The sequence below is a fragment of the Dipodomys ordii genome, unplaced genomic scaffold (assembly GCF_000151885.1).
Source record: "Dipodomys ordii isolate 6190 unplaced genomic scaffold, Dord_2.0 Scaffold13, whole genome shotgun sequence".
Taxonomy (NCBI): Eukaryota; Metazoa; Chordata; class Mammalia; order Rodentia; family Heteromyidae; genus Dipodomys; species Dipodomys ordii.
In genome coordinates, this window is record NW_012267229.1 from 5438245 (window position 1) to 5459764 (window position 21520).

The 21520-nt window shown below is 40.4% G+C and overlaps 1 protein-coding gene across 1 annotated transcript in view; it reads right to left on the reverse strand.

Moving 5' to 3' along the window:
• Positions 1 to 12774: 12774 nt before the first annotated feature.
• Slx4ip (SLX4 interacting protein) overlaps positions 12775 to 21520 on the reverse strand; it is a 154433-nt gene continuing 145687 nt past the window's right edge. Inside the window, 4 exon segments of the mRNA XM_013010634.1 lie at positions 12775 to 13457; positions 13460 to 13547; positions 13550 to 13580; positions 15299 to 15432. Coding sequence (XP_012866088.1) covers positions 13357 to 13457; positions 13460 to 13547; positions 13550 to 13580; positions 15299 to 15432 — 354 coding nt within the window. The 3' untranslated portion in view covers positions 12775 to 13356.

Genomic DNA, 21520 nt, shown 5'->3' on the forward strand with positions numbered 1-21520 from the left:
AAACAATACCTTATTCTGGTGGCTTTTATAACTTGGATTCTGCAGGACCCCAGAATTCCTTGGGTAGCTGCCAAATAGTTTTGTGCCAAGAAAAAAATGTTTAATGAGTCTCTGCAATTCTTCATTCCAGTAGGGAAGTGATCTTGAGATTCAAGGGTGTTGTCTGAATGAGCCTTTGGTCCTGGATACTTTTAATAGTGGGAGATCCTAGCCAAGGCTCCTGTGGGATCAAGATTGTGAAGAGGAAGCAAGCAACTGAACCCTGGTTATCCTGGGTTCAGGGGAGTAAAAGGAGAGGACCCGGAGCCTTTGCTATTCCTCAGGATTGTTCTCAACCTCTTTAAAGTGACCCTGGAAGAGAACTTGCAATCCAGAAATCTGGCTAGCTAAAATCCTAGTAGACACGTGCCGTAAAACTAGGATATTAACTAGAAAGCTAGTTTAGGATAAGAAGCTGCCCTGGGATTCAGAACTTAACATAGTACAAAATCAGAAAGGAGGATATGTTTTGATAGACTAAAAGCTAAGTGAGACTTGAGTGATCAGAAGCATGACTTGAAAGTGGAATTTTCTTAAATGTAGGTCCCCAGGCCCAGCCTAAGGCCAAGTTGGGTCTGGGAATCTGCATTTTCAACTAGTGCTCCCACCCACATCTTCCTTTTGAGCTTATGGACAGTAAAATTTGAGAACAACCCTACTAAAGTACAATCTCTCCATTAATTATAATGTTTTTCCTCCTTGTTAAACTGAATCAAATAGCCTGGAAGCCAGTGTGTTGCTAAATTGCCACCTGACATCATTTTTAAGTAAAATAATTACACTGCCCCTTGAGCAAGTTGTGGTCTAAGTGCTTCATCTTTATTAGTTGATCTGAGGGGTCAGTGAGTCAAAGTTAACTTAGTAATATTTCTTGAGCAGCAAAGAGCCAAAGGAACCAAAGTGTGGGTTTCCTAACATGTCTAAGTGGTTTACACTTGCCTATCTAAAAGCATGCAAGTGTGTAGCTAAAAACTAGCTGGCTTCAAAGGAAAAAAAAAAAAGGCCCATAAGCCAAGGGTTTAAACTTGGGCCGACAATACTCCAACCACTTCCGTTTTGACTGTGGGTCTCTCTTGCTTCTACTGGGAATGAGAAACAGGAGTTCAGAGGTTCCTGGTCTGGGAAGACAGCACATGGGTTATGGGAAGCCTCCTTCTGCTAATGTGTATTTATACTTTGTAAGCTCTGATTCATCCAAGCACTGGAACAGAAATCTGCTTCCTGAGGTTCTGTTTTTAAATAGATAGTTTGCAAAAACAACAATTATTTTTCTTAACATTTTTTTTTCCACCCCACAAACAGCTAAACATCCCAGCTCTGTCTATGTCAGACTCCAGCAATGCCAACAAACAGCTTGGTTATCTGAGGTAGAACAGTGCCCTAAAGCAATTCTTTAGGCTTCTGGCCCCAAAGTCTTAAAAACAAAGTTTAGAAATCATTAGGGCAATCTTATTGCATCACTTGCAAATTCATGAGATATTTCTGAGCATATTAAAGGTAACGAATTGTCCTTTGTGAACTGTCTTCCAATGGCTGTGACGAGTGAGCTGGGGTAGAGGGTGAGGCTCCCAGAGCTGTGAAGATATGGTTGCCTGGCAGCTCCGGACTGAACACCTGCAGATCATGTCAAAAGGGCGCGGCTCCCTTCCTTTGGACATACATTCTCCCCCGATTACTTGCTCTTGCATGCTGGGCACAACCTTCCTGGCATAGAGTGTGTTTCTTTCAAGTCCGAGGCAGCTTTTACAAGTCTCAAATTATGTATCATTATGCATGGGTCCAGTATTAACCTGTGATATACAAGTCAGTATTAGCCTAGAGTAAAGGCTGTTAAATCCAATAAGAATGTTGAATGGAAGTCTGCCCAATCCCCCTCTACTCCCTACAAATACCCAAACCAGGGCACCCAAGAATTGAATAATTGATAGCAAATGTACATACCAGCTTTGTAGTAACAGCTTTGTTTTAAAGAAAAACTCTACTGGTAGGGAAGGGGGAACTCCTGTTGATTTCAGAAGGAAACACAAGCTTGCAGCTGGCTTCCTAATGACTGCTCAGGCAACCAATTGAACTGGTCTCCTCTACTCTACACGGGGAAAAGTGAAAAGCTGCTTTGTTCCATTTTTGCTGAGAGATGGGCAGTTTCTGAAAAGCCTTCATCTTAGACTCACTGAATGTTCCTACAACCAAGGGGATCTAATCTATCAAAGGATCCAGTCTTTACTATTTCCCAAAGGAGAAACAGGACTACAGAGGTTGAGAGGTACCTACAGTTGCACATACAGTTAGCAACCACCAGGACTATAACTTAGGGTTTCTGCTTCTTGGGCTGCGGTCTGTTTTTTTCCAGGCTTCATCTGAGCATTTGCCAGTTTGAAGCAAGGAACCTGCCTTGCATGTGACTTTCAAAGGTAAAGCACTGGGAGATCAGTGCTAAGCAAAACCCAATGCAAAGGAACTGTAACAAGGCAGTATGACCCGTCTGAACTACTTTTGCCTAGAAAGGGGCATGTTTATAAATCAGAGCAGTAGGTGTTTTCTGAAATCAAAGGCAGATGAAGCCATTTCTTTGTAGGTTGTTCTTTTGTTCTTGGGAAGTTTCCAATTTCCTTCTTAGATTCTGCTTCAGAGAATTAGAATATGAATCACAGGAAAGGGGTTCAGACAGCCCCCTTAGGTCCTCCTCCCTGCATTTGTGACCACAGTTACACACACACACAAGGGTTTTCATAATCACAGTGCTATTTCAGGGGCTGAGACCTAGCTAGCTGCAAGGGCATTATCTAGTGTTGGGCAATTGAAGACTGTCTCATTCCCTGACCTTGTTTCTTCAGATTACCACAATAAAAGTCATGTGAGCACTTAAGAGTGAACCAAAAGTCACCATGTCCAGTGTCCAGCTCAGACACATCTGGGAGTTCCTGTAACACCTGTATCCAGCAATGCTTCCTTTCTCTGACCCCTGCTACCCAAGACCATTCCCTCTCTATTCCACACCCAGTGCTGATGGATTAGTAACAATAATCCTAAAAGTCATCTTTCAACCTGTTTGTCATGCCAGGGTAGGTCAGAACTATGCAGACGTTTCCAGTGGTGCTGAGACAAGCCCCATCTCACAGACAGAAACCTAAACCCTGTAAGTCCAGGAGGTCAAAAATCAAAACACCCGCAAGGGGCTCCTTCTGGCTTTTTGGTGATGCTTTATTTTAGAAGTCTGTGTCAGAGAACTGAAGGCACAGAAAGGAAGATCACACATGTGAAATAAGAGTATAGGTCTGCATAAATCTAAGGGATTCAGATCCTATTACCATCTTGGGCTTTCTCCACATCCATGGCCCAGTATTTCTATGTGAATGCTCGGTGGGACAGCGCTGGCCTTAGCGCAGTTACAAAAGAGGACCTGAACATTTCTTTGAGTGCTCTGCCTCCACCAAGGGCCTGGCTGCTGTTGCTTTACTGTACTTTCACCTTCTTGGTATGCAAAAGCTAGGCCATGTGCTGGCTGGTCAAGGGCATGCACTTTGGAGCCAGACTTCCTTGATTCCAATCACAGCTCTTCCTTCCCAATTCCTGGTTTAGAATTTTCTCTCACTGTAGCCTAACAACATAGTGACTGGGCTGCGGGTTTGGGCAAGTTTCCAAAATTCTTTTGCACCTCAGTTTCTTCATCTGTTAAACTGACAACGTGCCATTGTTAGTACTGATAGAACAAGAGTATGCCGCTATTAGTATTTACTGTAAGCAATGTGTTGTACACTAAGAATCTATTAAAATATTAAAGAATTCAGGCAAGTTGGGTGGCAGTGGCTCAGGCCTGTAATCCTAGCTACTCTGGAAGAGGCTGGGATTTGAACATTGCAGTGTGAAGCCAGCCCAGGAAGGAAAGTCTGGGAGACTCATCTCCAATTGACTACTCAAAAGCTGGACAGGGGGCTGTTGCTCATGTGGCAGAATGCTAGCCTTAAGCAAAAAAAGCTCAGGAACAACACCTAGTCGGTGAATTCAAACCCTAGGACCAGCACATATATACACACAAAAAATTCAGCTAGATTTCAATGACAGTCTTCTTTTTTGCCATTAAACTGAGTTTAGTTGCAGTCAGAATTGTAGATGGCTCCTAAGGTTTCCCAGCCCCTCTAATTCGAGTACTACAGTGAAGGAATTTTGCAGTTATAAAGTCCCAGATAAATAAGTCTTCAGGTGAGGAAGGCTGACTTAACCACAGATTTTTTTTTTTTTTAATAAAGCAGAATATTTTCTCTGGTCACAAAAGGAGAAGCCACAAGATTCAAAGTATGAAAGAGATTCAAGGCAATGGATATTTCTCCACTGGTGAAATGGAGGCTCCGTAGCAAGGACCTGGAGAAAAGGCTTTTAGGAAATTCCTGGCTAACAGCCAACAGGACATGGGCACTAGTTATGCAGCTGCAAGGAAATGAATTCTGTTAACACAAGGGAACTCAAAAGCAGATCTTTCCCTAGTTAAACCTCCAGAGGATGAAGCATGGTTGACCTGGGGATTTTCAGCCCTCAGACACTGACCACTGGACCCAGCTAAAAACTGTCATCATCTGTAAGATAATACATTTGTGCACTTTCACTAGGCTTATGGTAAATTGTTACATGGTAATAGAAAATGAATACAGGCTTCTTACACAAGAAGTGTAGTAGGCCTTATGGTCACACATAGATTCTCTATTTGGTTGTGATTATACAAACTGTCGGCTTTTTTCCTTGATCAATTCAATGTCTGCTACCAGTGTAGCAGAAAGAAAAGCTCATTCAAGACAAGAAAGAACTACAGGATGACAAAAAAAAAAGCTTGGTGCCCAATTAAATTCCACACAAGTGTGTGGTCTGCAAGTGTAGATCACTGTCTACAGCCTGAAAATAATGAGGATTAGAACAGTTTTTTTCCTCTCCATCCCCTCAAGCACTGCTTTTCCAAAGCAGTGCCAAGTGAGGTAAGCTGAAGTACCTGACCTTATGAGACTCCAAGCATAATCTTGAGAAAGTTTTATATCTTTATGAAAGGATGAGACGATGCTCTGGTCTTTTTTCCTTTCTTCTTTCCCCTCCCCTCCCCTCTTCTTCCCCCTTCCCTCTGCTTCTTTCTCATTTTTCTTTCACTCTGTGCTAGTACTAGGGTATGAACTCAAGATGTAAGCTCTGTTCCTTAGCTTTTAGCTCAAGACTAGAACTCTATCACTTGAGCCATTTCTGGCTTTTAGTGGTTAACTGGAGATAAGTGTCACAAGCACTTTTCTGCTCAGGATGGCTTTGAACTGAGATTGTTAGATCTCAGCTTACTAAATAGCTAGGGTTATAGGTGTGAGTTACCAGTATCTTGCTGACTCTGGTTTTCAGCTTTTCCCTACCAAAAGTTCCCTTCATGGTTGCCAACTCTACATGGTAGTTATTTCTTCTGGATTATGTAGGAACTAGTGTCAAGTCTAACTCTCTTACCTCCTTTTCTTCCAGGATTGGTCTCATATGGTGGATAGCTGACCTAGACAGACATTAATATCTGCTGGCAGAAAAGTGAAGTTTTCTCTCAAGTCCAGCCAGCTTTCCTAAAATATTATTGGGACCTGGAATTAGACCTGACAACCATGCAAAACAAAAGCCAAAGTAGTTTCTACCACCAGGGTTCAGGACATGAGATCTGATAAATCAGTTCTAAGATATACTGCTTTCAAGGGAAAGCACTGCTGATGTGTTGTAGAAAATTCCTAGATGGATGAAAAAGGATTTGAGATTTACACAGGTTTTAGATGAGATCTATAATGCTCTTTTAACTGGAATGTTGTTTTTGTTTTATCCCCAACAAAACAAAAGCCCCAAACAGCAGCACAGATCCCTTGCACCTGGGCACAGAGAGACCTTGCTCCCTCTGAGAAATGTTTTCAGGTGGACAGGCCATCTTTTACTATAAGCTACTTGATAAAGTTTTTCCAGATGCCCGAGTCTCTTCTCAAGAAATCACTACATTGAGCAAAAAGACACTGGGAAAAGGTTCTCTCTCTCTTACACACACACACACACACACACACACACTTGAAGGAGAATATACAAATAAAGCCATGTTGCTGTTTTACAAACCTCTGGCATCCTTACAGTAACGTCTTTTTAGGCTCCTCCTTCTGGGATATGTCCCAAACACCCAGCCCAGTCTCCCACATCCTGGCTGGAGGTTGCTCTGATTTACCATTCCACCTTCTCACTCTGACAAGAGGAATAGATGAGCTGGTATGAACCCTCCCAGGCATCCACAGTGTGTTTGGGAAACAGCCCTCTGTGTTCTTCTCACCAGTCAAGCATGTTAAGGAGGAACTGAAAAAAGGCTTAAGAGCCAGTGGGCCTAGACAAATTCCCAGTCAATCCATCACCTAGCTCCACTGGAGCAGGGTTTGCCAATCTGTCCATAGTTCTAGGGGCAGGTAAAGAAAGGGGTGCGAGGCAGTGAGTGGAAATAGTGTGTGTGTGTGTTTTAAGCAGGGGCAGACTAGTAAGGGAAGAGCAGGCAAGAGGGCGTGGGAGACTGGGAACTCTTTTATAAATTCTCTCCTGCCCTTAAGCAAGTCAAACTCCCTGCTGAGGACTTGCTTTTTCTTCCTCCCTTTAGAGTCTTATGTGCTGAAGTGACCTTTCTCTAGGCAGAGGTCAGCACTCTGCTCACCCTGACACACTCTGCCTTCTGGGGTTTGATCACTTTTAGCCTGAGAAGTCTTCAACTCTAGTTTCTAAGAGGAAAGCTGTAGTAAATGTCATGCAGAATTTTGTCTTTAAAAAAAAAAGATTTTATATACACACACTCACACGTATAGTCACGCACATTATGATAAAAATCTTTTGGGAACTGTGCAGAAAGCAAAAGGCAAACAAAAACTGTACATCATTGCAGAGCCTCTCTCACAGCCTGCTTCTCTCTCCCCCAAAATAAATCAGGCTGGGTAATGAATGAGCTTTAAGGAAATGTAACTGAACTTAAAATACAAGGTCAGTATCTCATCCTAGGTAATCCTTTGGAGGATGAGAAACTCTTCTGATTTTCCCACAGGGTTATTTCAGATATGCTTTCTGAGCCAAACTATTTTAAAAGCGTTCATTCTTACACAGTTCTGCCAAATGCTAACTTGAGACTCACACGCATTTGCAGAGAGCCTATTAATGATATTAATGATCATGGATCAAAGGCAAACCCAAGAGCTTTATGTAAAAATTTCAGACAATTATGTAGGTTCTTTAAAAACTCATCTTCCAAAATAAGGGCAACAATTTTTCAAAGCTGGCTAAGACACAGGGCTATGTTCAGATGTTTAAGGCCGAAAGCAGCAGAACAAATGTGGAGGGCCTCAGGAGAAAATGAAACATATCTCTTTGTATGACTAACGTGCATGACTAACACCTTGTTCTCCCCCCACCCCCAATTTTTCTACTCATTTGTCTGGAAGTGAATACACTTCAGACTTAGTCCCTCTTCCAATTGATAATCATGCCTTCGCCAACCCTGCCTCTTTTCACATCTGTACTTACACATACAGACAACATATTTAAATAAATTGTTCCTAACTATAGCATCACATGACACTATGTGAAGATATTTAAAATACGAATGCCCAGGCCCAACCTCCAAGTCTGACTGAACTAGGAGCTACCTAAGTGAGTCCAGTATGTGGTCAGTACAGCAAACCATTTAAACAGACGAAGAAGGAACACCTGGGATAATGTACCTACCTTAGTACTCTTAAATGCTATGGGTGGCACTTGAAACAGTAGATAATAATATTTGACAGATGAAGAACTGAGGCCTGAAAGGTCAGTGATATGTCCCAAAATATTTAAACAGCCAGGTGGAGGTGGCTCACTCCTGTAATCCTAGTTATCCAGGAGATGAGCTCTGAGGATTGTGGTTCAAAGACAGCTTGGGCAGGAAAGTCCCTGAGATACTTATTTCCAATAAACCACTTAAAAAAAAAGCACCAGAAGTAGACCAGTGGCTCAAGTGGTAGAGTGCCAGTCTTGATTCCAGAAGCTCACGTACAGTGCCAAGGACCAGAGTTCAAGCCCCAGGACTGGCAATTACAAAAATAGAAAAAAAATAGAGAAAAACTTAGCCCTGGACCTTATCAGCACCAAAGACTAGATCTACTTACAACATGAAAAATAAATACACTTCAGGAATGTAACAATTATCTAGAAAAGAGTCAAGGTGATGTACTTAGCCTCACCCAAGAGGTCCATTTTAAAGCACAGTTAGGAGTAGGAACAAATTCACATTGTAAGAACTATTCCAAAATCTTAATGGCCAATTTAATCCTTTACTTGTTTTTTTTTTGGGGGGGGGGTCCAGTCGTGGGGCCTGAGCTCAGGGCCTGGGTGCTGTCCCTCAGCTCTTCAGCTCAAGGCTAGCACTCTACCACTTGAGCCATAGTGCCACTTCCAGCTTTTTTCTTTTTTCTTATGTGGTGCGGGGGAATCGAACCCAGGGCCTCATGTATGCAAGGCAAGCGCTCTACCACTGAGCCACCTTCCCAGCCCCTCCTTTACTTTTTTTGAGAATAAAAGACACAAAATTTTAAAACATTTTTCTCTATTCATAAAACAAGTATATATCTATTACATAAAGTTTCATCCTCTAGAACTATACAACTGTTCAAATTGCCTAGGTAGTTTAAAACAGAACAAGAAAGCGTCAATAGGAGATCTCCTGTGATTATGTCAGTTAGGCTTTCTAACTATGGAAGAAGAAAGCTATTCCGGGAATCTGTTAAACTGATATTTGCAGGCACCTGATCAAGATGCCTTAGGACCAAGTTAAGAATCAATTCTTTGATACGGAACAGTAATGGCAATTATAATGTGACATGTAATATGTTAATATCCACCAGCAAATAAAGCAACTGAATATAGTTAAATTCAAACCTAGCATCTAAGAGTTCTAGAACTGAAGATAATCTCATTCATTCAAGTCTTCTGTTACACTGCATAGGGACACATATTTGTTCCTTGTCTTGTTAAATATATATAGAAACCAAATTAGAGGAAGTTCCGTAGGATTTCTGAGCATTTAATTATACCCTGAAGTTGCAATACCAATGATATATATGGTTGGAACTTCTACATTGAGTAATTACTTGAATTAACTTCATTTTACAATGCTTAATTTATTTTGCACTGAGGAAAGCTTTAAACTAGGAAAAAACACTTTTTTAAAAAAACTTGCTCCAACATGTTTCAATTCATTACTGTTTCAATCCCAAGAAACAAACTCTCTTGTCTTGACAAACCAAGCATGGAAATTTCCTCATAAGAAAAAGAAGAAATTAAAATGAGTTCCATATTCAAGTCATAGCATGCTGAAGAGAGAAAATTTGGCTTTCTATTCACTGAAGTTTTGTGGAAATATTATGGTGGTGCCTTCTAAAGAGCTGAAGGAAACAGAGAATGGCCACACTAATCCCAGGCCCTTCTCTTGGCCACAGGAGTTTCCTTTCCTTTTGTGTCTGCCTTCATCAAGTGCTTTCTGAAATCAAAGGCCACAGATATACACAACAATTTGTGCTAAAAGATACCAAAAAGAAAACAATTACACTATGACCCCTTGTGGTCCCAAGATGTACTTTGAGATACTTCATTCAGATAAGCTATATTCTTCATAAATCCAAACACAGAAGGTTTTGGCAAGTCTTTTGTGGTTGTTGGTGGTGCTTAGGACTGAGGGTCTTGTACATACAATGAAAGCACCAATTCTACCACCAGTCCAATAATTCTTCTTTTTCCAAAAAATGAAACTAACTTATCATTCTTCTTTTCTATTAAAGGAACAAAAAGCTGCAGCACTTATCTCTTCTCTGAACCAAATGTTTGTTCCTTTGTTTTTAACAAACATACATACATCTACAAACCAGTTAACCTCCAGTGGCAAAGAAAAGGCAATGTATATTAAAAAAAAAAATCACATGGACTGTTCCCAGACCTTTCTCGCATGTGAACATTAAATAAAACCTAATACCCGTCTATTAAAATGTCATTTGAAAGCATGTGGAGGTGCCTTAGAATCTAAGACATTGAGAGCGGGAGCTGAAAGTTACAACACTAATGGAATTGGATCAGCATCTCTTCAAGCATCTGAATCAGAAAGACTTGAATATAAATTTAGAGTATTGGCTGAAGAATTTGCTCTTTCTAATATAAATGTTAGTTGTAAATCAAAGTCTCACACTTTTAGTTGCCAAATTATGAAGATTGCTAAGAATACCGAAACACATACTATTCCCAACAATGGAAACCCTTTTATAACTCACCTAATAAGACAACCCAACTCCACTGACATCCATTTTCCCCTTTGTACTTCCAAACAGGTAAAGAATCAAATAACCACTCAAGTACCAAGAGATCTAGGGATGTTTCAGACATTTGGAAGGAAAATGCTTAAAGACAAAACTCCTCAAACATATACTCAGTGTGGGGAGCCCAAGGCCATTTCTGGTTAATCCACTGTACAAGAAGGCTATGAGAAAGTATTACACTTAAAACAAAAAGCCTGGGTCAAATAATGAAACAAAAAACTTGTCAGTAAAAATCTTCTCTAGGAAGTGGCATGGTGGCTCAAGCAGCAAAGTGCTCATCTTGAGCTGAAGAGCACAGGGACAGCACCCAAGCCCAGAGTTCAAGCCCCACGACCGACAGAAAACAAAACAAAACAAAACAACTTCTCTAGTGATTCCTGTTCAAATTCTCAGTTCTGGAGTAGACAGTAGTCTTTGTTCTAGGATTATTCCTTACTTTTAAAGACTTTTCCAGGGAGCTGTTTCTTGTCTCATGACCTGGATTATTTGTACCTCCAATGAGGACTCAATGAGATACACCATGGTCTTATCTTCAGTAAAGAGCATACCTTACAACACTGATCTCTCAAAGGGAGGTGGGGAAGGAGGTGGCTATGATGAGCCAGAAATCAAGGTCTCACAGGTTCTCAGGAGGTGCAAGCTAAGCTGTCTCCACTGGGGTTAGAATTATATTGAATTTCTTCCTTGCCTATAAAAAGCTCTGATTAGAAATCTCTGGAAGCTGGAGAAAAGCTAGGAGGGACCAGGAAAGGATACCAGTAGGCAGCACAAAGTTTCTGGTGAAGGTGTTGTAGCTGAGATCACAGGTAAGCACAAGCACAGGCAGAATTAGAACACCTAAGAAATAACATTTATATTCACATCCAGGGTTGATGACTACATCTGAATTTCAGGACGTAAAATGGTGCTGTGAAAATGGTTGTTTCTTTACATGTTTCACCCTATAAAACAACTGGGCAAAGGAGAATGGGAAGGACAGAGCCAGGAAAAACTATCAATTATAATGCCTATTTCCATATTCTTTATTTTTGTTGGGCTGTTTCTAGGTTATTCTTCTGCTAACAGCTTTAAAGAAATATACTTAATTTTCCTTATTTCTTAGGGTAGATGCTACTTTAAAGAACCACTTAATGGTGAGCAGACAAAAGGGAGGGTAGACATTGAATGAATTTACGGTATTATGCGAATGCTTTAATATTGTGTAAATGCTGTCACAGGGCCAGCCTCAGACTCTGGTCCACCTTCATCTTGATAATCTGGAAATAACAAAATTTCTATGGATCCTCATCAGATGCAATCCTGAAGATGGGTTTATAAGCTATTCCATAAAAGGTATCTGAAATACCTCTCGGAGAATTACTTTTCAGAAAGAATTGTAATTTTAATGGTGCATTATTCAATGTGGACAACATTCCTGTGATTTTCAGTTTTACCAATGGCTCTAATCTTCTCCTATACAAACTATCCAAAATGCCCAGAACAAAAATTTCCATCTTCTATTCGCCAAGTAAAGTGCAGTTCAAACTTCTAGGGTGGGCCCCTAGGTTTCTTGTCTTCCTTAGTGGAATCAAAGATGAAATCTAAATGGGCTATGAAGCCTTCCGAATAGGAAACTGGAAAAGTCTGGCCACCAAGTTCTTCTTGGAGTTTGGTAACCAAGACCTTGGAGGTGGGGACCAAGGCAGGTTACAGAGACATGCAAGAGCAAGCCATGTCTATGTCTAATGAGATGAATTATCTGTAAACTTCCAGCAATTATAGCAAGTATAAGTAATAGCTCCCTAGGTGCTGTGGCTGTCAAGCTATAGATCCTGGGAACAGAGTGACTCATACATTGAGCCCAGGTGTTTTACAAGTTTGAGGGAGTCCAGGGTATATATCTCCATACGTGGCCCTGGATGATGAGTTGGAGGCCATAGTAGCCACGCTGGAGGAAATAAACATTAGGGTGTCTTCAATTAATCCAGATTCTCAAAGTTGAGCACATTTCAGAATCACAGAGTTTCTCATCCAGCAGGTCTGCAGTGGGGCCCAGTATGTGCACTTCTAACATGTTTCCAGACTCTGGTGTTGGATCCAGAACTATACATAGACAGTCAGCCTATTTTTCTCATGCTGAGAAGCAAGACAACTTCCTGTGTCCTTAGGACTGAAGTGCAACACCATAAGCACTGCATTTACCTGTTTCATCATCATGATGTCTTCACAGTGTTGTGTATGTATGGGGGGAGGGGTATGACTCATTTCTTCCTGCTATTCTTGCACAAATGGTCTCCTTGATAAGGATGATGGCACTTTACCATTAAAAGAATTTCTTAAGATAGCCATACAGTATAACAAGAAATGTTGTTAGTCTCCTGAAAATGACAGTATCAAAGTAAAATGTAGCACAAATATAAAGTTTTTATTTGACAGGGTCATTGTAATTATTTCCTAAGTATCAGCAACTATACACATAGCTCTTTTATCACAGATTTGGACACTGTATCTTCAACTACAACTTTGCCACTTCTTTCATTTCTCTGTTGGGCGGCTGTGGATGGTAGCTAAGCTTTCATTGTTTGTGGCTCAGCTGGTTTGCTGTGCCTGCCCTGGGTTATTTTTTGCAAGATGTCTGGAGGAGAAAATTTTTCCAAAACACACAGCTCTTCTTTGGCCAAATTCTGCTTTAGAAGTAACCCCGGATCTGACAACGCTGAAGCTGGTAAAACACTGACAGCTATGCTTTTTCCACTCTCATTTCTCTTGGGACTAATTGATCACTTCCAAGAAAAACTCTGCTGTGGTGGTCGGAGTCTTCCACAGAGCCACAGTTCCTGAGTTTCTGTTATGTTTTGGCAGTTCGTGGACTTTGCTTTGGACCTGGTGGTGCTGACTCACAGCTACAGACGGGGCTCCCACTTAGAGGTTCTGTCTCGAACTGCTCCCCGGGATGAGGTTTTTGCTGGCTGTTGGTGTCTTCTGGTTAGGCTGGATTAACATTTTCCAGTTTTGTGCAGTTGTTCTCTGCTGTCTTTATGTAATCCTTTGTTTGTCCCACAGACTCTGACAGTGGGCTGGGCGAGGGCTGCCATCAGCCCTCCTCCTTGGTGCCTCTGCAGTCACCGAGTCCCTAGATGTCACCACAGTGTCTCTTCTGGTCTGTGATTTGCTCACACAGTGCTGCCTTTTGTTTTAGTTCTTTTCACACTAAAACAAACAATAACAAAAAAAAATTGCATGCTGTGAGAGGCTGTGATGGCATGTTTCCTCCAAATTCCCTCACACATTTCTTATGCTTGAAGAACTGGCCATGTCCTACCTGCTTGCTCCTTGTCTCCCCCCAAGCAAATATATGAAAATACAGACTGGATTAGATAATACAGATTGGATTAAGCAACCACTTTCATATTTTCTATTCTATTAGGATGCATTTTTTTTTGAACACTGGGGGCATCAATGGAATTATAATGGAGGCCACATTTTAAGTGAAACAAATAGGTGAATTTATTTCATATGTTAATAGGCAGTACTGCCTAAGATTTTAAAACATGCAGATATGCTCAATGCATTTCTATTTGTGAATAAAGAATAATCTGGAATTTCATTAATGCTATTTCAAGATATTACTCAGATATAATCACCATTCAGCTGGCGTCAATGCTTCTTCATCTACAATATGGAAGTAGCTCTAGCTATTCAAACAGAAGTTTATGTATCTTGTTTTGCCTGCCTGCCTGCCTGCCTGCCTCCCTCCCTCCCTGCTTCCCTGCCTCCCTCTTCTCTTCCCTTCCCTTCTTCCCTACCTCCTTTTAAATTGAAAACTCTTTTGCTACAGGACACATAACTGAAAAGATAAATGTCAACTGAAAAGATAACTGTCACTCTAATTGTAAAGTAAACTTTGAGGAACAGAAACTGCACAGGGAAAATTCAGAGACCAAAGACCTTAACTTTTGAAAGAAGTTGATGGCAAGAACTTTATGAATGGCAAGAAATTTCTCTAGCCATCAAATTCAAACAATTGAAGCTGTGACATTTATTTTGGTTAAGCTTTACTGCAGAGACAAATATATGCAATATATAGTTTCATGTTCTTCCCACTGCATCAGGGACACAAAGATTATCATTATTATATTAAAGTGAGAATGGGCATATCAGAAAAGGAATGTATTTTTTTATCTGTCTGTATTCGCCTGGAAGTTGTATAAAAGACACCATCAACAAGTGCTTTTCATCTTCAAAGACTTATAACTAATTATTCCTTGCAACATACCTATGAAGCAAGGACTCTACTCCTACTTCGAGAAAGCAAGAGCAATAGGATAGTGGGAAGGGCAAATATGAGACTGAGGGTAAGGATCAGTGCCAGAGGAGGTTTGTTAGTCAGGTTCCTGTACTCTTTTTTTTTTTTTTAACATTTTAAAATTGTTATTATCTTTAAGTTGTACAAAGAATTTCCTATTCTACAAAACAGTATATGAACACAAGGGTGACAACACTGTCACCTATCTCTCCTAACCCATCCTCCTCTCACTTTTTTGAAAATTGAGATTAGGTGATTATATAAATTTCACATATTTCACAGTATTGTGGAATAGTGAGTGATACTTAGTTAAACTCACAAACACATTTTAACCTTCACAGGCATATTGTCATTATCATGGTCTATAAAGTTTGTGAATTCTATGAGCTTTGACAATACAATTATTTCTTCCACATCAGATGATGTTTATACTTTTTTCCTTTTGCTTATTGTAAGCTGTTCCCTCTTTCCCTCTCATTCCTCCCTTCCCATTGCTGTCTTTGGGTTGCTTAGTTCTTTTTCTTCTGTGCCCCATGTACTCTTATTTAATTCTATACTTCAGGTGACCCATCCATACATGCAGGCAGTCAAAAATTAAAAAGAGGAAACATGCTAGACTTACATTTCTTTCAGAGTATTTCTCTTGCGTTTGCTCTGGGAGGAAGGAGACTTTGCACACTCAGCAAAATAATCAGATACTCCATGGAGAGCTCTTTCTGTCTGGAATGATAACAAAGATTCAATCAGAAATGAGAGCTGAACATGAAAGAAAACAGTTACAGTCTAAAAGTTCATATGGATAGCTTTATTTTTGTGAAAACATAATAAAACTGCTTAGTGTTACAGGATATTTTGACTTTTTCATTTAGGACTTTCTGGTAGGTTTACAACTTCTTTTCCACCAGCAATCTACACATTCTATACAAACATACAAGGCTATCACATAAAAGATTCCAAACCATCTGGGAATTTAAGGCCACTGACTGATATCTCTATAGACCAAATGATCCACAAGTATAGAGTTACTGAGCTAGGCGTAGCATATTTATAGAAAGACTTGGTGGCACAATGATTAACACCTTGATTATAAAAATTCCCAACATTTTTCCTATTAAGAATATATCCTTTAATCCTCAAGACTACATCAGGTTAAACCTTCTGGTATTAATATCTTGAAAATTGGAGTTTGTCAATTGATAAACTAAAAACTTGAGAGTTTTTCTTATACTAGCCAGCACCAGGGTTTTATATAATTCATTGATCATCTACTTTTTTATATACCCATGATAATTTCATAAGGATATAATTGTAAAATATAAAAGACTCCAACCTCCTCCAGTAGTGATCCATGCTATGCATTTTTAATCTTTTCCTTTTGCTTAGTAAGTCGATAATCTGAGCAAGGTGTTAACTTCTTTTGTTTTCTGAATACTTACATTAAGTATTCTTCCACCTCAAACTCCAGTAAAATGTTGCCACCGCAAGGGACAATTTTGTAAGTCACCAGTAGGTCCTTATTTTACTTTGGCTTACGTAAGGAAAAACAGTGACAGCCCCTGAGAACTTGGTAGATGGCAGCCATCATTATGCCTGGCTATCTCCCATATGATGTCATGGATTGTACCCAATCACTGCCCACACCACAGAGTCATGAGTAACCTTTAGCTTTCTTACAGTGCTATCACTTTAGACCCAGGCCAGTATCATAGAAAGTCAAAATCAGTTACAGTCAATTTTAATAGTAAACTCAAATACTATTAGCTTTACTGGATTATACGGGACTTTGATGTGTTATTATTTTTTTGTTGTGTTATTATTCTAGATTTGTTATTATTATTCTAGATGTGTTATTATTCTAAATTTACTAGTGGCCTGAAAAAAACCCCCAATATTTTAAAAGTTCAGTCAGACAGAAAGAAAGGAGGGGAAAGGGAATGACTGGGAGAGATTGGGAGCAATGGAGATTTATGTGTGAAACACTTCTAAACATGCCCTGTAAGTACAGTAGATTTTCCCTTTACAACCACACCCAGTAAGTGCTGTATTTTCGGGGCTGAACAATTAACATAAGGAGCATGAGTCAGGCTTTGAACAACTCTGTGGGAACCAGAAAGCCTTTTGCTATTAGGAATGATGTAAATTCCCCAAGGCTGGAAGAAGTCCACAATGGAAGGCAGACAGGGTCATAAATAACAACAATGGATTCTGTGAACACTACATAAAGTATGATGCCCCGATACTGACACTCTTCAAATCTCAGATTGGATTCAATCCTTGTCTTACTTCTTTTTAAAATTCCGTTTAAAGAGCACATGTATTTCTTCTGGGAACTTCAAAAACCGAGCAGTCCACTCTCATCTCACAATTCTCTGACAACAATGGGGGAAATGTCTTTGGAAGAAAAGAGACATCAGAAGAGGTGACAAGAATGACAGGAGGAAATGTCCAGTTCAAAAAGTGCAAAACCTGTGACTTACTTTTGAAGAAGAAAAAGAAGAAGAAAGAAAAGGAAAAATGGAGGAAGAGAAAGACAAGGCGGGGTACTTACAAATTAAAACCACATTTGGCAATTTGTTGCAGGAGGCATATTTACATTTGTATGAAGACTGGGTGGGCAGGGAAAAAAAAAAGATTAGCCTCCTTCTTCAGCCCTTGAACTGTCAGGTCTCATTAGAAGTCTCTTGTTCTTACGTTTCTAGGATCAGTTCACTCCCCTCTGTCACTAAATCACAGCCTCGGGTCCCCTGCTCTCCTAGCATTCCTGAGGAAGCACTCTCATCTGGGAACAGGATTTCTCATAGGGATTCATCGCTTTTTACATCTGCCACAAAAATGTTATCTCTGGATTATCCAGAGGCAAAACTCTAAAGTGCAAATATATGCATGCTGGGAAAACTGCAAGCATATCCACGCTTATCCGGATGACACCACTACTTTTTAGGATTCTGTATGCAGAGTCCTTCATCTTCTACAAGGAACACAGAAGAATCCAACCAATCCAGAGAAGCTACCAGTTGTCCACTCAAAGTTCAGAGTAGATATAATATGGGGGCGGGGAGGGGCTCAGGTATTTAACAAGTAGATTATCAATGTACAGAGAAGGTTGTGCAGTCAGCAAGGTGAGCTTTATACAGAGACTTGATTGCAGAACAAGCTCCCTGAGCACATGGCAAAGAGCACTGAGGCTTTGAGGAAGATACTCAGTGGAAAGTTGAAGGGATCAGGAAGTAAACTAAGGCAAGAAGATAGGGAAAGACAGAGAATATACAGCAATGAAAGGGTCAAATCCTGTATGGCTTTTATTATTTTTTATTTTATTGTATTTTTAAAAAGTTTATTGTCATCTGGGTGCCTGTGGCTCATGCCTGTAATCCTAGCTACTCAGGAAGCTGAGATCTGAGGATCTCGGTTCAAAGCCACCCAGGGCAGTTGAGTCCATGAGATGTTTATCTCCAATAAACCACCAGAAAACTGGAAGTGGCAGTATGGCTCAAGTAGTGGAGTGCTAGCCTTGAGATGAAAAGCTGAGGGACAGAGTCCAAACCCAGAGTTCAAGCCCCACAACTGATGAAAAAAAAAAACATTCTTTTTTTATTGTCAAGGTGATGTGCAGAGGGGTTACAGTTACATAAGTAAGGTAGTGAGAACATTTCCTTTTTGGTCAGTTGTGGGGCTTGAACCCTGGGCCTGGGTGCTGTCCCTCAGTTCTTCAGCTTAAGGCAAATACTCTTCTACTTGAGCCTTAGTGCCACTTCCAGTTTTCTGGTGGTTTATTGGAGATAAGACTCTCATAGACTCTCACAACCCTGCCTGGGTTGGCTTTGAACGATCCTCAGATCTCAGCCTCCTGAGTAGCCAGGATGACAGGCATGAGTACACTTCTTGTTGAACATGTTACCTCCTCCCTCATTTGTCTCCCACTTTTCCTCCCTGCCCCCTCTCGTATGGCTTTTATAAGGGTGACATGTTTTACTACTAGTTAGGAAGATAACATGTATATGGAAGACTGAGGAGAGTGACTTGACAATGTAAAATGTTCATCTTGGAAGTTACAGAGAGACAGGGATGGAGGTAGGGAGACTAGTAATGAGATACTGCAATGGTCCACTCAGAGATAATGGTCCTACAAGAGATGAGTGGTAGAGAGAAGTAGAATATAATCTGAAGAGAGACTCAACAGAATGTGATAAAGGAATAGATATAGGGGTTGAGGGAGAGAACATTGAAAGATGATTCCAAGGTCTATATTTTAAATAGCCACAAAGGAAAATGCCCTCTGCCACTACTAAATACTGGGGGGAAGGGAGTAGGCTTGGGAAAGTAAGATCAAGAATCAGCTTGACTGTGTTCCTTACAATATTCAAATGTTGCCAGTGGTCTATGAAGAGGTACAGCCTTTAAGAAGCAATTAAGTCATGAGAGCTCTGCCTTCATGGGGGACCAGGTGTGCTTATAAAGGACCTTGAAGAGCCAGGTACAAGGGCTCAAGCCTGAAATCCTCGGTACTGGGAGGTGAGGACTGGGGGTTCATGGTTTGGGCACAGCTTGGGCCAACATCTTGCCAGGAAGTGCTTGAGACTTTGCCCAGCTTTGCCTTCTGCTCTCTACCACATGCGGATACAACATTCCTTTTTTATTCTGGAGGTGCAGTTGTAAGGCACCCCTCCTTTTTTGTCCCCTGCTTCCTAGCACAGGAGATTGAGCACAGGGCCTCCAAGCACTCCACTGCATGAGCAATGAGCCAATTCTTTTTTGCTTTTGTTACTTTTCAGGTAAGATCTTGCATTTTGGACCAGGGCCTCTTGTATTTTGGACGTCAGGCCAAGCATGGTATTGTTGTAGAATCATAAATGGACTAAGACAAACATGCAACTTTAAGAGTCCTCTCAAAAGTTTAAGTGGAACCAGGACAGGTATAGGTTCTTGGAAAAACAGCTTGGTTTCCCAGCTTGGATCCCAGCTATGGGAGAAGCACCAAGGCTGGGCTCGGTGGTGGTATCTGTCATCTTTAGCAACATTGGGAAGCACAAGTAGGAGGATCACAGCCCAGGCTAGACTGAGCATAAAGCAAGACCCTGCCTCAAAAATAACGAGTGCCAGGCCTAGGATGTAGATCAGTGGCAAAGCACTTATCTAGCAAGTGCAATGTCTTGGGTTCAATCCCCAGTCCCCTAAAACAAACAAAACAATGCAAAAAGGGCTGGAGGTTGCCTGCTTAGCAAGTGCAAAACCCTGCATTCAATCCTGATTATTGTGAATATTAAATTTCAGTATGTATTACCTAACCAAAATATATAAAACATTTTAAGACATAATGTAAAAATAATGTTATTTAATACACTAAGTTTGTGAAAGCTTTTATCTTACACTTAAAGTACATCATTTTAGAACTACCATATTTCAATAACAAGCAAATGTAGCCAGTGGCTACAGAATTGGGCAAACACAGGCACACACCAGTGTCATGCTCAATACACCCTCAATTGAGGCAGGTATTATTCCCGTTACCACAGCTCAGTGCTATAAGCCAGGACCTGATTAAACATGGCCACATGTAAGAGATGACAATGCCAGTAACTATCTGACAAACATGGCTTCCATTAGGAAAGACTTATAGCCCATTCTCCATCACCTGTCTGGAGGCCCTGGGGCATGATTATTAGTCGAGGTAGGAATGAAGGGAGGGGTGTGAAGAACTTTGGGGCCATGATATCAGCAACCACACCAGTTATCACTTCAACAGCTCTGTGGGTACATCAACCAATCCCACATCACTGTGACCATATGACCATCTGCCAGTTGTGAGGTCTTCCTAGTATGCCTTGCTATCATGGATGAAAATCTATGTCTGCAGTTATTTCGCCAAAGTTTGTTTTCAGACTTGTGAAGTATCATATGAAGGTATTATAGAGGGGAAAGATTCTTTGGTGATGTAAGATTATTTTTCAAGACAGTGCTTAATGTAGTAATGTAGAACTCACGGTCTTCACATTTTGAGAGATAGATATGTTTTCTCTTGGTTATGTACAAGTATTTATTCTGATTTTGTTTTATACAACATCAAATTAAGATATTAACCCAAGCATATTTTAAAAGCAGACAATTTATTAAACATCAGAAAATACATAAATAAGTTTTAGGTAACATTAAAAATGGTACTATTTATTAATTCATCCATGTTTACTTTGGCTGAGAATGATCCACCCTGAGTTGACTGAATCACCGTGGAGTAGAGTGAAAGGCTAAGTCCAAGGTGTTACACTCAGTACTGGTTTATTCCAGGGCCAGTTTCTCAACCCTCTGATGGTTTGTTTTTCCTATGTTTCATTGTTTGGAATATTTAAATGCAACAAGATATATGAAGCACACTTTGCAAACTGGAAAGTGTCTCACAAATTTTCTTGATGTTACTGAAAAATAAAACCTGATGTCTTTACAAACCATATGGAGTTTGTAAAAAAGAAAGGCTATTTTGCATTCCTGAAAACATACATAATCCTCAAAGTTCTTTCGCAACACCTCATCTGGGTCTCAATGTGTATTGGGTAGGGAAGAGATTATACTATTTTGAGAGTGAAGAAAGACACATACAAAGAGTAAGAAATATCTAAGGACACACTTTGCTGGAGCAAAATGGGATGGGGGAGGCCTGCAGTGTGCAATACTGCCTCTTCTCTGCCTAGCGGCCACACACATTTGCTCTCATGGTCAGGGATAGAAGTATTCTAAAAGGATAGGATTCTGAGTAAGAAGTCCTTGGCATTAAGGATGCCCTGGTTACACTTTGAGACATTTAGAACACTGGCCAATCTTCTCTAAGCACCAGTTTCCATATATATATATA